The following is a 15,965-nucleotide window of genomic DNA, read 5'->3' on the forward strand; positions in this document are numbered from 1 at the left end:
ACATATATACGTATATATACATATACATATACATAATATATACATATACATATATATATTATGGAGTGATAAGACCAGATTAGATCTATTACCTCAGATGTTGATTATTTTCTTGTGTGGGAATATTCCAAATCATTACCAATTGTTTTGAAAATTGCAAGTAGTCTTTGCCAACCACAGTGTAACAGACCATGAGCAACCGCTTATAACCAATTGTGATCTGCTTTTTGTCTTTATGGATTAGTTTGCACTTTCTAGACTTGCATAAAAGTTAAATCATACAATGTGATCTTTTGTTTGGCTTCTTTCAGCACAGGATCTTGAGACTCATCCGTGTTGTGTGTCAGTAACCCCTTCCTTTTTATTGCTGAGCAGTATTTCACTGTGTGGATTTGCCACACATACACCTTCACCTTTCCTGTAGATAGTCTTCTTTAGCAAAATAAATATATTTGAGGAAACAAACCCAAAAACTGAACTAGAAATTATTTCCATTAGATAGGTAAAAACAAAAGCATGTCTTACTTTCTTTCCTATTAAAAAAACAGCAATTTATTTTTTCCTGATATTTTATTTTTCTTTTAACAATTTTTTTATTGAACATAAATAGTATACATTTAAACTATATTTGGTGCCCTCTCCCCCCCGCCCCCGTTTTCCCTTCCCCCCTCCCACCAATGGTTGTCCAGGTTAACCATGTCTTATTCATAATTTTACACATGTTCAGGTGTAGACCCTCATTAATCAAGATCAGCCTTCCTCCTCTCCTATCTTTCCATTCAAACTTTGCTGGTATTTCCCCTCCATTATCTGGAGTCCCACTGGTATCCTTTGTGTTTCCTAGTTTGGGCATATTAGAGGAAACATATGTACCTTCTCCTTCTGTGCTTGGCTGATCTCACTTAACATAATGTTCTCCAGGGCTTTCCATCTTCTTGCAAATTATATAATTTTGTTCTTCTTTATGGCTGAATAGAATTCCATTGTGTGTATTTCCCACAGTTTTGCTATCCATTCGTCTGTTGATGGAGATCTGGGTTGGTTCCATATTTTGGCTATTACAAATTGTGCTGCTATGAACATAGGTATGCATATGTTGCTGTATTTCTCTGAATTCAACCCCTTTGGAAAGATACCCAGGAGTGGTATAGCTGGATGATATGGTGGATCTATTCCCACCTTTCTTAGGAATCTCCAAAACCAGCAATTTAAACACAACAGAGGCTGGAGATGTGGTTCAACAGGCACAGTCCCCACGTCATCCACCAGAAGTACTCGACAACACAGCGTATGTCGAGAAAGAGGAAGCTGTGCCTCGTGCCACCCCAGGTTTAGCGTTTCCTCTCCCTTGGGCCAAGGAAACCCCATTCCAGGGCTAAGACTTCAACAAGATGGAGGCAGGGACGCCCAAGACCTCACTACTACTGATGCCACTGGAGCCCTTCAGACTCTCACAGGCTAAAGGCAAACGCTGCGGAAAGGGACAGCAGGAAGGCAGCCCTCGGATTCTGGGGAATGGCAGTCCTCTGCAAACCGCCCTGGGTGGCCCCCACTGGGCCACATTCTGGAAGCCTGTTGTACAGGATGCCTGTTGGGAGAGAGGGTGGCGTGTGGGGATACATCGTGAAAGTCTTTGTCCGCCACCAGAGAGTCTGGGTTTTATTGAGACAAAGGGAATCACTAAATGGAATGGCATGGTAAGATCTGATTTTTGGGGGGTTAAATCACTCTGTTGGAGAGTCAAATTGGGGGATGAGATGAAAAGGCCTTCTAAGGCAAGAAGAAGGCTGCCTTAGCGCAAGAGCGAGTGCCTTAAAAGACAGCGCAGCCATAAGCCAGGACAAAAGGGATTGGGGTTTGAATTGGGAGGGGGCCCATCAAGGCTGGCTGGACCCACTTAAGAATATGGGAGTGCTGGACCTCGGCGATCAAGGCTCTTCCTCCCTGGCCAAAGGAGCTCCCTCAAAGACATGTTTCTGTGAGGTATGGTGGTGCAGAGTTGTAAAATGCCCCGAGATTTAGCAGCTGAGTAAGGATTTGTTATGTTGCATAGTTGCCTACATAGGTGTGATGGTATACACTTGTACTCCCAGTACCTGGGAGGCTGAGACAGGAAGAATCACAGATTTGAGGACAGCTTCAGCAAGTGGTGAGACCCTCAACAACCTAGAGAGACCCTGTTTCAAAATAAAAATAAAGAGCTGGGCCTGGTGGCACACGCTTGTAATCCCAGCATTTGGGAGGCTGAGACGGGAGTATCGCCACTCGTAGACAGCCTCAGCTACTTAGTGAGGCCCTCTGCAACTAAGTGAGACTCTGTTTCAAAATAAAAAATAAAAAATCAGGCTGGGGGTGTAGCTCAGCCGTAGAATGCCTCTGGGTTCCATCCCCAGCAACACACACACACACACACACACACACACACACACACACACACACCAAGACGTTTTTCCATCTCCTGACTGACTGCAACAGAAATAAAATGTGCTCGAGTTCCAAGTGCTGCCAGTGTGGAGCTACAGACAAGAAAGGAAGTAGAAAGTAGGAAAAGCATTGGGCTCTTAGGAGGCTTCAGTACTATGGTGCACAGTGATTGCTGAGCCACTTTTAGCCAGGTTGGTGATGAGTTGGCTTTGTTTGTTTGATTCTATCTTACAATACTAGGGATTGAACCCAACAGTGCTCTAACACCAAACCACAAGCCCTCCCCTCCCCCCTTTTTATTACTTTTAAATTTTGAGTCATGGCTAGGTTGCTCAGGCTGGCCTCAAACTTGTGATCCTCCTGCTTCAGCCTCCCAAGTAGATGGAATTACAGGCAGGGGCCGTTATGCCTGAGTTAACCCAAGTTTTTATTTGTCCAAGGCAGGCAGGCTTAAGCTAACACGCTGCATTTGTGTAGGGCTTTTATTTTCAAAATATTACTATTTTAATTCTTCTTTACTCATCCAAGAATAACTTTCTCATTCTTTCCCCTGGGTCAAATGGCAGTTTGTTTTGGAATACATTAAAACTATTTTCCAAAGTTTTGCCCTGGCCTCCGTTTCCAAAATCACTATCGCTTCTGTGGATTTGTCCGTGTTTAATTCATTTTTTTATTGTTTACTGAAAAATAAGTACAAACAGTAAAGTGTATAGAATGCACTTTAAACAGTAAAGTGTATAGTCTTAAGTGTGTAGTTTGGATTTGTGCATATGTGTATATCTGGATAACCACTGGTGACTGAACCCAAGGTTTCATACAGGGTAGGCAAATGCTCTATCTTCATTAATATGTATATTTTTGAGACTAGTCTTGCTAAATTGCAGACTAGTCTCTTACTTAAATCCTTCTACCTCAGCCGCCTGAGTAGCTGAGGTTACAGGCTTAAGCCACCACGCCTTGCCTGGCTTGATTATTTCTTTTTAAATTGAGGTATTCTATTATTTAAGATTATCATAACTTGGTTATTTGTTAAGCTTTGGGTTATTTCATCTTTTTGATATTCTGAATAAAATTTCTGTGACCATATTATTGTGCAAAGGAGAGGACATATGTACTCATTTCTTTGGGGCATAAAGTTTAGAATTGCTGAATAATAAGACAGACGTATGTTAAACTCTGGTGGAAACCAACATGTCGATTTCCAAAGAGATCACATCATTTAACACGTCCACCTGCGATGTGTACGGGATCGACATCCTTGAAAGCAGATGATGTTGTCACTCTTTTACAATTTAACCTTTCTGGCCAGACTCGGCAGTGAACATCTGTCATTCCAGCTACTACAGAGCTGAGGCAAGAGGATCAGAGTTCAAGACCAGCCTGGCAATTTACCAAGACTCTGTCTCAAAATAATTTTTATTTTAAAGGGCTGGAGATATAGCTCAGAGGTAAAGCACTTGCTTAGCATGTGCAAGGTCCTGAGTTTGAGCACCTATACCACAAAAATAAAATAAAATAATTAGCCTTTCTGGGTTGGGAGTATGGTTTTAAGTTGCATTATCCTGATAGGTCATTTGTTGAGTTTTATTTCTTTTTTAGTTTTCTTTCTTTTGACGGTGTAGATAGTGTCTTTTTTCAAGTTTTACCTCAAGTCTCTTGCCCAATGTGTATGGGGCGTAGCTCGGAGGTAGGATGCCCCTAGGTTCAATCCCCAGTACTACAATAGTAAACAAACAAACAAATAATTAATTAATTAATTAAAAAGCTATGCAAGCCAGGCGTGGTGGCGCACGCTTGTAATCCCCGTGCTTGGGAGGCAGAGACAGGAATATCGCACAGGTTCGAAGCCAGCCGCGCGCGCGCGCTGGCTTAGGAGACCCTGTTTCCAAATAAAAATGTAAAAATAGGTCTGGGAGTGTAGTCCGGAGATAGAAGGGCTTCCAGGAACCCCAGTACCACCCAAAAAAAAAAAAAAAAAAAAAAAAAAGCTATGCAAACCCATTGATATGCCAAGTAGCAAAATTCTAAGTTGGGTACGGGAAGGAACTTTATCAGAATGTAAAGCAGACATATCATATAGTGCACTTAAGTGAGTGGGCCCATTTCATCTATTGAGTGAAAGAGAGAAGACTGTGAGGTGTGAGGAAGAACAGTTTAAGCGCTGTGGGCTCTCGTACCTTCCATCCTGTCCAACTGCTTGGTATCTTTTTCTTAAGCGTGAGAAGCAAGGCTATTCTGTTAGTTGGTATTAGTTTTCACGTGTCTGTCTTAGAGGAAGCATTTCACTGGGTTAGGTATAATTCTACTCTTCCACATAAGCTTTGGAATCAACTTGCTAAATTCCATTAAAATTGTTTCAGAGATTTTGACTGAGATTGCATTGAATTTATAAATCGAGAAGACTTGTGCTTTTTTTTTTAAAGCATTAAATTCTTATCCAGGTGTGGTGGCAGGTGCCTGCAGTTCTGCTACTCGGGAGGCAGAGGCAGGAAGATCCTCAAGCCCAGGAGTTCAGGGACATCCTGGTCAACACAGCCATACCCAATCTCAAAGCAGAAACAAAGCTTGGTGTGGTGGCACATGCCTGTAATCCCAGTACTTGGGGAATTGAGAAAAGAGAATCACAGGTTCAAGGCCAGCCTCAGTAACTTATGGAGACCCAGTTTCAAAATAAAAAATTAAAAAGCAGGGTGTATTCATTCGAGTCACCCCTCCATGCCACTCTGGTATGGGGCTGTATTTCTATCTTTCTAATAAACTTCTTTAAATCTTCAAACAAACAAAAAAAAAATAAAAAGCACTGAGGGTATAGCTCAGGGGGAGAATGCCCCTGGGTTCAATCCCTAGTACCAAAAAAGGAAGAAAGGAAGGAAGGAAGGAAGGAAGGAAGAAAGAAAGGAAGGAGAAAAGGAGGGGGAAGAGGAAAAAGAAAGTAGATTAAGACATTAACTTCCGAGCTGGATGGGGTGGTGCACACTTGTAATCCCAGTACTTGGGAAGCTGAGGCAGGAAGATTGCAGGTTTGAGGACAGCCCCCACAGGTAATGAGGCTCTCATTAACCTAGTGAGACCCTTGGATTCAATTCCTAGTGCCACATGCATCACACACACACACACACACACACACACACACACACACGCACACTTCCTATCCAGGAACATGGTCTATCTTTCCATTTATTTAAATCTTCTTTTACATTATTATTATTATTATTAATTATTATTATTATTATTTTGGTCCTGGAGATGGGATTCAGGGGAATTCTACCTCCTAGCCACACCTCTAGCCCTATTTTTTGAATTTTTATTTGGAAAAAGGGTCTCACTAGGTTGCCGAGAGTCTCACTACTTGCTGAGGCTGTCCTTGAACATGTGATACTGCCAACACATCCTGTTACCTCGGCATCTATGTGTTGAGACCCCACTTCACATAGTTAATTCGGCAAAAAGCCCCGAGAAGGAGGTGTCGTCTCTGGCCAAAGTACCCCCCACTTTTACTATTATCCTTTTAACTCTCTACACGAATTGCTCCAGTGATGTGAAATTAGGACTATAAATAGAAACTGAGTCCGTGGAAATAAACTCTCTAATAATTTGTCTAAACGCCCTTGGCTTTGCTCAATAGTAATGAAAAAACTGGCCAGAACTCAGATGCTGTGATAAGCATTCCAGCTGCAGCAATCACAAGGGTCTCCGACCCTCACTCCTATCACTAGGTTAAGCTGTTAACTCCGGTAACCGGTAGCTCAGTTTAAGGAAACTTTGCTTACCCTTGAGATCCTGCCTAGAGACAGAGAAGATAAAATTTTGTGTGTGACTTCGAAGCAATTTAGTTGATGAACAACTTAGTTGCCCAAATACAATAGAGCCAAGGAAAAAGATTGTTGACTTTTATGCCCAGTGTAAATATTCCTGAAGAAAAAAGGCATTTTTGCATGAAGAAGAGCTTATCATAAGAAAGTCCCAACTGGGAAAGAAAGGAATTAGAAGGTTAAGAGCAAGTTGCAGAGGGCTTGTGACAGGAAAATGGATTATTAAAGTTGTTGTCTAAAGAAGAGTGTTCAGCAGTTAAGGAAATACATCTGACAGTTAAAACCAAGAACTTTGTGGTGTTGTTTGTGGTATTTTGTCTGCCAAACTGTGTTGTGAGTTTGTTTAAGCTTTCAGATTTAGAAGGTAAAATGCCAACACCTGGAGAAACTCTATCACATCCACCTGAGTCACCACATCTCCCCACACTTGCTATATGGAACTGAGCACAAAAGATGGAAGGTTCCAGGAAAGTTAAAGAAGATTCCCCGAGAAGCCTCCAAGCCTTGGGTGTGCCCGTTTTCTTCTGAAAGATTGCCCTTTGGAACTGCTTGACTGCAAGATCTGGGAGAGAGCCAGAGTTAATCCCTTGAAAGCCAAAAGCCAGCTGAAAACCGGACTAGTTTTTTTACCTCTGTTTACGTGTCATTCACTATTGTTTCACAGTGATTACATTCACTTCCTTTCCTCTTACTATTAACTTTACTGGTGAAGGGTATAAATTTCTTGGGGTTTTTGTAATAAAGTGTCATTGGCTCAAGAAGCCTTTGTCCGCCTCAGATTCTTTCCCAAACGTCGTACCTAAAAACTTAGGGAATTCATAGAGGGGAAAGAATCGCTGCAGATAAGTTTCTGCAGGACATCACCTGCCTTTTGCCCCATCTTTCTGAGGATTTGACCGGGAGCTGACAATAACGACCCAACTGAGATTAGTCGGCAACATGATACTTCTGTCTTAGCCTCCCAAGTACTGGGATTACAAACGTGTCACCACGCCCAGCTTTACATTACTGGGGTTTTTTGTTTGATTGTGTGTGTGTGTGTGTGTGTGTGTGTGTGTGTGTATGTTACTGGTGATGGAACTCAGGGGCATTCTACCTCCAAGCTACACCCCCAGCCCTATTTTTTATTCTTTATTTTGAAACAGGGTCTCACTAAATTGCAGACGGCCTCACTAAGTAGCTGAGGCTGGCTGCGAACCATGATCCTCTTGTCTCAGCCTTCCAAATGCTGGGATTACAAGGGTGTGCCACCACGCTTGGCTCTACATTACTGGTTTTTCTATGTAAGTTTTTAATATTTTATCAGATTTATTTCTGGACGATGGCATGATTTTGTTAGTGTGAACGGATCCCTTTCCCTTAGCATTCTACTTGGTGTTAGTATACGAGAAGCCATTAATTTTTAAAATGTTGATCATTTATTCAAACACAGGTGTGAATTCTGTTAGTTCTAGTAATTTATACTCTCTGAGTTTTGTCTCAACCTTTCCATTTACTTGTATTTTACATCTCTTTTCCTGTTTTAGCATTCTGGCTGAAACTTTAAATAGCAAATGGTAATGGTGGAAGTAGACATTCTTATCTTGTTCTGAACTTTCAAGGGGATATTTGCTTCAAATGTTTTGGTGTGATGTTTGCTATAATGTTGTAATAAATGTTCTGTAAGTCATTTTTCCTCTCTTCTGAGCTCCCCAAGGTATTTTAATAGAATGGGTATTAAATTTTGTCAAGTGCCAGCTGTGTGTAGTGGTGCATGCCTGAAATCCCAGTACTTGGGAGGCTAAGAGAGGAGGATCACAGTTTCAAGACCAGCCCCCGCAACTTAGTGAGGCCCTGTTTCAAAATAAAAAATAAAGTAGGGTGGGGGATATAGGTCAGAGGTAGAACACCCCGGGTTCAATCCCCAGTTACCCCCCCACACACACACACACACAATTGTCAAGCGACTCTCTCAGCAGAGGATGATCATTTGGTTTCTGTTTCTTTTAAGCAGACAGTATGGTGACTTGTATTAGTAGATTTCATAATGTTAAAGCAGACCTGTAGTTGTAGAATGGGCTACCTTGGTCATGATGTGATACCTGTTTAATCCCTGGCTAGATTCTGTGTTAATATTGTAGTCAGGGCTTTTGCTTCTGCATTCATAAGCAGGGTTGGTTTCATGTGTTTTCAGAATGCTAATTAAGGAGTACTTTCTATTCTGGTTTATCAGAATCATGTTGGTCTAATAATGAAATGTAAAGCTCTTTGTCCTTTTCCTCTGGGATTATATTTATAATAAAGAAATTACCTGGTCTTGGATGGTTTAGTAGGAGACTCTTATTAAGTCTTATGGGCCTAGACTTCTTCTTAGCAATAGATCTTTCATTAGGTTTTCATGTTCTTAGACAACAATTGATCTATTCAGTTCTCTTCCTAATTATAATTCTATTTCATGACTTATAATTTTCTTAGAATCATCCATTTGCTTTTATTTTCAAGTCTAAATTATAAATAAATAATTTTCTGCAGTAAAGTTAGATTCTGTAAAAATAGTTACATTATCTCCCTTATTTATTTATTTATTTATTCATTCATTCATTCATTCTTCTTTTTGCAGTACTGGGGATGAAACCCAGGGGCATTCTACCTCCAAGCTATGCCCCCAGCCCTATTTTTATTCTTAATTTTGAAACAGGGTCTCACTAAGTTGCAAAGGGCCTCACTAAGTAGCTGAGACTCTTCGCGAATTGCGATCCTCCTGCCTCAGCCTCCTAAATGCTGGGATTACAAGCCTGTGCCACCACGCCCAGCTTCTATCTCCCTAATTTCTAATGTTGTGTTCTCAGAGAGATCCAGACATTTATATTGCTGTGTGTGTGTGTGTGTGTATGTGTGTGTGTGTGTGTGCGCGCGCGCCCAGAGACATTCTATCTCTGAGCTATACCCCCAGCCCTATTATTTTATTTTTATTTGGAAATGGGGTCTCACTATGTTGATGAGAGTCTCACTACTTGCTGAGGCTGTCCTTGAACCTGGGATCCTTCTGTCTCAACCTCCAAAGCACTGGGATTACAAGTGTGAACCACCATGCCCGGAATAAACTGCACCCTATTTAATTGAAAAAAGAGAGAATTTCCACAGCAGTACTACAGCAACCAGATTAAGTTTCATGCAGCAATTAGAAGTTCTAGTGCTTAAGGACTTGGCATCTTGGAAAGTACCACCAAAAAAAGAAAAAAAAAGTACTGGGGTTCCTGGAAGCCCTTCTACCTCCAGGCTACACTCCCATACCTGTGTTTACATTTTTATTTAGAAACAGGGTTTCCTAAGCCAACGCGTGCGGCTGGCTTCGAACCTGCGCGATCCTCCTGTCTCTGCCTCCCAAGCGTGGGGATTACAAGTGTGCGACACCACGCCCGGTAAAAACTTCTTTTTGCATACCGGGGATTGAACTCAGGGGCATTCCACTTCCAAGCTACATCCTCAGCCCTATTTTTATTCTTTATTTTGAAACAGGGTCTCACTAAAATGTGGAGGGCCTCACTAAGCAGCTGAGGCTGGCCATGAACCTGTACTCCTCCTGTCTCAGCCTCCCAAGTACTGGGATTACAGGCCTGGGCCACCACGCCCTGGTTTAAAAACTTCCTGTTAGTCTAACAAAGGTCAGTCGTCATTTATCTATGTGCTATTAAAGCCTAGTTATTTAAGCCAGGCGTAATAGCACACACCTGTAATCCATTTACTTAGGAGGCTGAGACAGGATGAGCACAGGTCCTAGGCCAGACTCAGCCACCTAGCAAGGCCCTCAGCAACTTAGGGAGATCCTGTTTCAAAACAAAGTAGGGCTGGAGGTGTCGCTCAGAGATAGAATGTCCCCGAGTTCAATCTCCAGTACCAAAAAAAAAAAAAAAAAACCCCAAAAAACAAAAAAACAAAACCAACCAAACAAACAAAAAAACCAACCAGCCAAACAGCTATTTAAAAGAGAATACTTTGTGCTCAGGATTCCTGCCTTGCCCCCTCTCAGCATCTGATTGGCCTTTAAAGTCTTTCAACTAGCCAGAAGGAGAAGAGCTAACCTGACACTCCTGCTGCCTACTCACCCAGCGAGCCTTTCACAATAGCTTTTATATGACTCCCGCTGTTGTACTAAATTTAGGATTTTGAATTCGTTGTAACTGGTCTTCCATTACCAGGATTGATTTTGATTGAGAAGTGATTGTAGGAAAAGTAAAACTTCAGTTCATTTTTTAAAAGAATAACATAATGCAGTATTCAATAATATCAATGTCAAATATTCTGGGAGTTAACATCTGTAGCCACTATAGATTAAAGAACTTTTGCCACTTGTCAGAAATTTCATCTTCTTGGTGCCAGAATATTTCAGTTCAAATGAAATGTTACCCTTCTGAATGTTCGGACTTGTTCTGACAATGAGGTACAACCTTGGAGGTAAAATTAATAATTGCATTCTGCATGCTACTTCATTGTAAATATTTAAGCATCTAGAAAATATTTTTCATAATAGAAAATTCACATATTGGATCCGAAGCCAAAAAGCAAAAATTGAATTGCCAGTCTGTGCTTTACAAAAACATTACCGTTAGAACTGTTTTAGTACTTTCCTGTTGTGATTCTTGTATGCAAAATTATTTCTAAAATAGTTTTTTTTCCTAATGAAACCAAAGAGTCTTGCAAAAGTTGTACTTCTTGTCTTCCTTTGAGTTCACAACCTCATATGTTTACTTTGGCTATAAACTGAGTAGCTAAGAGCTGTAGCCCTCGTTAGGAATGCTTTTTTAACTACAGCAGATTCTTAACATCTGTTTGTGTTTAAGTGATGACACAGTATCACAACACGAAATGTCATCATGTCACATTGTTATAGCACAACAACAAAATTACAGCTCTCCAACAACAACACCGTGTCAAAAGTATCCTCTTGCTCATGAGTCAGTGTCTTAGAAGTTATGAGTTATTTTTAGCACTAGTGCTTCTAAAGCTTGGGTTCTAAATCCTGCTAGAACTAGTAATCTGGGAAAATCTAAGCTGGACAGGGTGCTTCCTCTTCTTAAACTCCCCACTACTCGATGGGAAAGGTTGCCCACCTCCTTGTGGGGCCACATTCAATCCTGGTTTCAACAGGCGCTGCGAGCCATTTGGGGCTAGGTCACAGCTCTGAGCCAGCATCCCGCGTGGAGGAGGAGACTATAATTACCCTCCACGCCTGGGGCAGGCCCTCGAATGACAGCGACCCCGGTCGCCCCCGCGCTCTAACAGCTCAGCTCATACAGCCCCCGCCAACACCTCGGGGGCCCGCGGGCCGCCTGCACGGAGGCCACGCCCCAAAATTCTACCCGGACAGGAGGCCACGCCCCAAACTCTATACTCTCCACGGTGAACACACGGCGGGGACCACATCCCCAAACCACACTCCTAAACTCCATCCTCAGCACGGAAACCACGCCTCCAAACTCCATCTCCGGAACTGTAACCAAACCACCAAACTCCACACTCCGCATAGAGACCACGCCCACAAGCCCCACCCCCGGCACGGAGACCACGCCCCCAAACTCCATCCTGGCAAGGAGTCTCAGCCTCCAAACTCCATCCTTGGCACAGAGACCACGCCCCAAACTCCATCCTCAGCAAGAGACCACGCCCCCAATCGCCATCCTGGGCAGGGAGACCACGCCCCCAAACTCCAAACCCGCGCTGCCTCGACGCCCCCCAAAGCCATCCTCAGCATGGAGACCACGCCCCCAAACTCCATCCTGAGCACGGAGACCACGCCTTCACACCTCGTCCCGTACACAGTGACCACGCCCCCAAGCCCCATCCCCGCACGATGACCACGCCCCAAACCCCACTCCCGGCACGGAGATCACGCCTTCACACTCCGTTCGGGACATGGTGGCCACGCCCCCAAGCCCATCCCCGCACGGCGACCACGCCCCAAACCCACCCCGGCACGGAGACCACGCCTTCACACTGCGTCCCGGCCACGGTGGCCACGCCCACAAGCCCATCCCCGCACGGCGACCACGCCCCAAACCCCACCGGGCGCGCGCTCGGCGGCGGCGGCGGTGGCGTCGCCATAACAACCGGGCGCTCGCGCGGCAGAGGCCGCCATCGGGGCCGGAAGTGACGCGCTGGGTTGGCTGTTGTTGGGACACGTGACCGGGCAGTGTTTTGACAGGGCAAACAGCAGCAGAGAAAGAGCTGGGCAGCGGGCCGGCGGGCGCGGGCGGCGCGGATGGCCGCGGGGGCCGCGGGCGTGAGGTGGGCGCCGCGGCGAGGCGGGGGGCGCCGGGGGCGGCGGGCGGCGGGGCGGCGGCGGGCGCGGGCGCTCGATGTGCCCCGCGTTCTCATTGTGGAAAGTTGCCTGCAGAAGGCTGGCCCGAGGGTGGTTCCAGCGCGAGGCGCCGCACCCGAGGCCGCGCGGGCCAGCTGCGGCGCGCACGTCTCGGGCCGCCCCGGGCCGGCCGGCTGGCTGGTACCTCCAGGTTGTGAGCAGCTGGCTTGGGCTCCGAGGCCGTGTCCGGCAGGCCGCCGCGTGCTGGGGGCGGGCGGAGAGGCCCGCGGGCGGTGCGGAGCTGCGAGGCTGCTGTCAGCGCAGTGCGGGCCCAGGACGAGGCCCAGCTGGGCCGTGGGTGGCGTGCACGGTCTCGAGTGTTGGAGCAGGGGCGGTTTAATTTTATTTGGGTCTCCTTTTAAACTTTTGAAAAGGAAGCAGAAGCCTTTGAATCGGCGGCGAGCCTGTTGGAAGAGCCCATACGTGTGTTGCCCAGACCTCCGGGTGGAAATCGGATGCGAAAATGAAGCCAGATCGAGGTAAATGATCTGTTTAAGTAGAGCTTATTCCTTGTTTTGTTTTCCGTGCCTCCAAGCAGAGGTGTTAACCTAATCCTGCGGCACGATCAATTATTTCTGTATCGTATGTGATTATCTGTTTCTGTGACAGATTCCAGCTGATGAGGACGAAGACAGGGTTAGGATCTAGATGGGGGACATCTAGAGAGCTGTAGTTTCAATACAGAATTTAGAGTGTGTCAAAATGTGCATCTGTTGTGACAGTCCTCGGTATCATTTTAGAGTTGCAGTCACTCATTCTTTAGGTAAAGTCAGTCTTCAACTTTTAAAAGTTTTACAAGCTTTTAAAACTTGAAGGTTTGAGGAGCCTGGCGTGGTGGTGCACACTTGTAATCCCAGCGTTTGGGAGGCTCAGACAGGAGATCAGGGTTCCGGCCAGCCTCAGCTACTTAGTGAGGCCCTGTTTCAAAATAAAGAATAAAAAGGATAGGGCTGGGGGTGTAGATCAGGGGGTGTAGATCAGAGGTAGAATGCCCCTGGGTTCCATTCCCAGTACGGGGTGGGGGTGGGGGGGAAACAGGGAGGTTTGAACCAGATAAAGAGAAAACAAGGTTGAGCCGACAGCTATTTTATCATTATTTCTGTTTCTATTAGCAAACTCCAAAAGTTTACAAAGCAAAGGCCTGCCACCTGTGTATCAGATGGACAGTTAGGGCTTCTAGAATTCCTAGTGGTAGGTAAATGCTACTTCTTTTCTACATCTGCTCTTCCAGAACTCAAGAAGATACTATACACACCACACTTTTCAACGACCTAAAAATTGTATGGTAGTCTTCTGAGTAACAGCAAGGACTGATTTTAGGTTTTAATGCAGTAGCGGTTAGTAATGCGTTTTAATCAGATATTGCTTGATCTAAGGAACACTGTTAAGGAGGGCATTACTGTATTTGTTAGAGAATTGGACTAGGTGACACAGTGTCTTCCACATCTGAGAATTTGGGATTGGAAAAGGTAATTTATCCTATAGATTAGATGCTTACTTACAAGAAGATATTAAACTGGTTATTTTTCCATGTATATTTTTCTCAAAGGAAAAAAAACAAATTTGTCTAGCTAAAATATGTCTTCATAGTGTCTACTCAAATGCACTAGAAAGAAGTAAAAGATGCTATATTTAGTTTAGTGGTTTAATTAGGGGTGTGCGTATGTGCGTTTCACTGGAGATTGAATCCAAGGACATTCTACCTCCAACCCACATCCCAACCTTATATTTTATTTTGAAACAAGGTCTTGCTAGTTATCAAGGGTCTTGCTAAGTTGCTGAGGCTAGCCTTAAACCTGTGATCTTCCTGTCTCAGTCTCCCAACTACTGGGATTATAGGCATATGCTACCACACCTGGTTTTAAATTAGTTTTAACTGTTTGGCTGTTAACTTAAAATCAAGCAACAAGAAATATATGAAGTATTAGCAATTATATTGCTGTTGAGTATGTTACTTGCTTACAATGTTAAGATTTAGATTTTTAATGTTAAGTTTACATTAGTGACTTTGGAAAAATGGCACCAAGGTCACTAATTGCATCTCAGAATAAACAAGCAAATAAAATCAAAGTCACTGTTTGTTTTGGATTGTTGTTAACTTGCTTTAAAGTCATAGCAACTTAAAAATGGTATTTGCAATAGCAGTTTAAAAGTAGTATCTATTTTAGGAAAAACTAGTGCTAAAACAGTAAAATATTTTGATACATACTGATACAGACTACTAGAGAGAATAAGTTTGTTCATCAAGATTCCCAAAGAGCTAGGCTTGGTGGCATATGCCGGGGATTCCAGATACTAAGAAGGTTGAGGCAGGAGCATTTCAAGTTCAAGGCCATAATAAAAAGACTGGGGATGTAGCTCAGTAGTAAAGCATTTTCTAGTATGTGTGACACCTGGATTCAATCCCCAGCCCTGAAACAGAAAAGACTCCTGAAGAAAGTGACCTGTTCCCCATAAAAATTGTGGCTTTCTTTAGCATTCTCAGGTAAAAATGATAAAAAAAAGATGATGGGATGATACGCTTTTTTTCCTTTTTGGTATCTTTTGTTTGTTTTTGGTACTGGATGTGGAACCCAGAGGCATTCTATCTCCTAGTTATACCTCCAGCTATATTTTATTTTTATTTTTTGAAACTGGCTCTTGCTAAGTTGCTCAGAGGCCTCACTGAATTATTGAGGCTGTCCTCGAACTTGCAACCATCCTGTCTCAGCCTCCCAGGTACTGGGATTCCTAGCGTGAGCTGATGCGCCGGGCTCGATTGTAACTTCAGCACTGTGATTATGTTCCATATAACACGAGCCTTTGAATTGCAGCTTCTCTGTGTTAGAACTCAGAGAAATTAATATCTCTTACTTAGTAAACTAGTACAGAAATACTGAACTAAGGGTTTCACAAATATACCATCCTTTACATGTGCAATGTAGTCTTGTATTTTCCGTTTTACTTTTTTAATGGTGGTCACAGCCTGTTGAATTGATTTCTTGACCAATTAATGGGTCATGATCTGCAGTTTGAAAGGCACACTTAGCTATAAACACTAATGCTTCTTTTTTGTTGTTGTTTTGTTAGTTTACACTGATTTATTTGTGTGTGTGTGTGTGTGTGTGTGTGTGTGTGTGTGTGTGTGTGTGGTGCTAGGGATGGAACCCAGGAGCATTCTACCTCTGGGCTACACTCCCAGACCAAATTTTTTATGTTTTATTTGGAAACAGGGCCTCACTAAGTTGCAGAAGGCCTCACTAAGTAGCTGAGGCTGACCTCAAACATGTGCGATCCTCCTGTCTCAGCCTCCAAAGTGTGTACCACCATCCCTGGCTCTGTTTGCACTGATTTCTAAGGAATCATTTTAGTGAATTTCCTAAACAATTAGTGTTGTTCAGAGGTAGAATGCC

The 15,965-nt window shown here is 43.7% G+C and overlaps 1 protein-coding gene across 1 annotated transcript in view; it reads left to right on the top strand.

Moving 5' to 3' along the window:
• Window positions 1-12,976: 12,976 nt before the first annotated feature.
• Window positions 12,977-15,965, top strand: part of ATOSA (atos homolog A) — a gene marked incomplete at both ends in the record, with an annotated part of 93,750 nt that continues 90,761 nt past the window's right edge. Inside the window, one exon of the mRNA XM_080708272.1 lies at window positions 12,977-13,052. Coding sequence (XP_080564398.1) covers window positions 13,037-13,052 — 16 coding nt within the window. The remainder of the gene's footprint in view (window positions 13,053-15,965) is intronic.

Source organism: Muscardinus avellanarius (assembly GCF_963383645.1).
Source record: "Muscardinus avellanarius genome assembly, chromosome: 12".
Classification (NCBI taxonomy): domain Eukaryota; kingdom Metazoa; phylum Chordata; class Mammalia; order Rodentia; family Gliridae; genus Muscardinus; species Muscardinus avellanarius.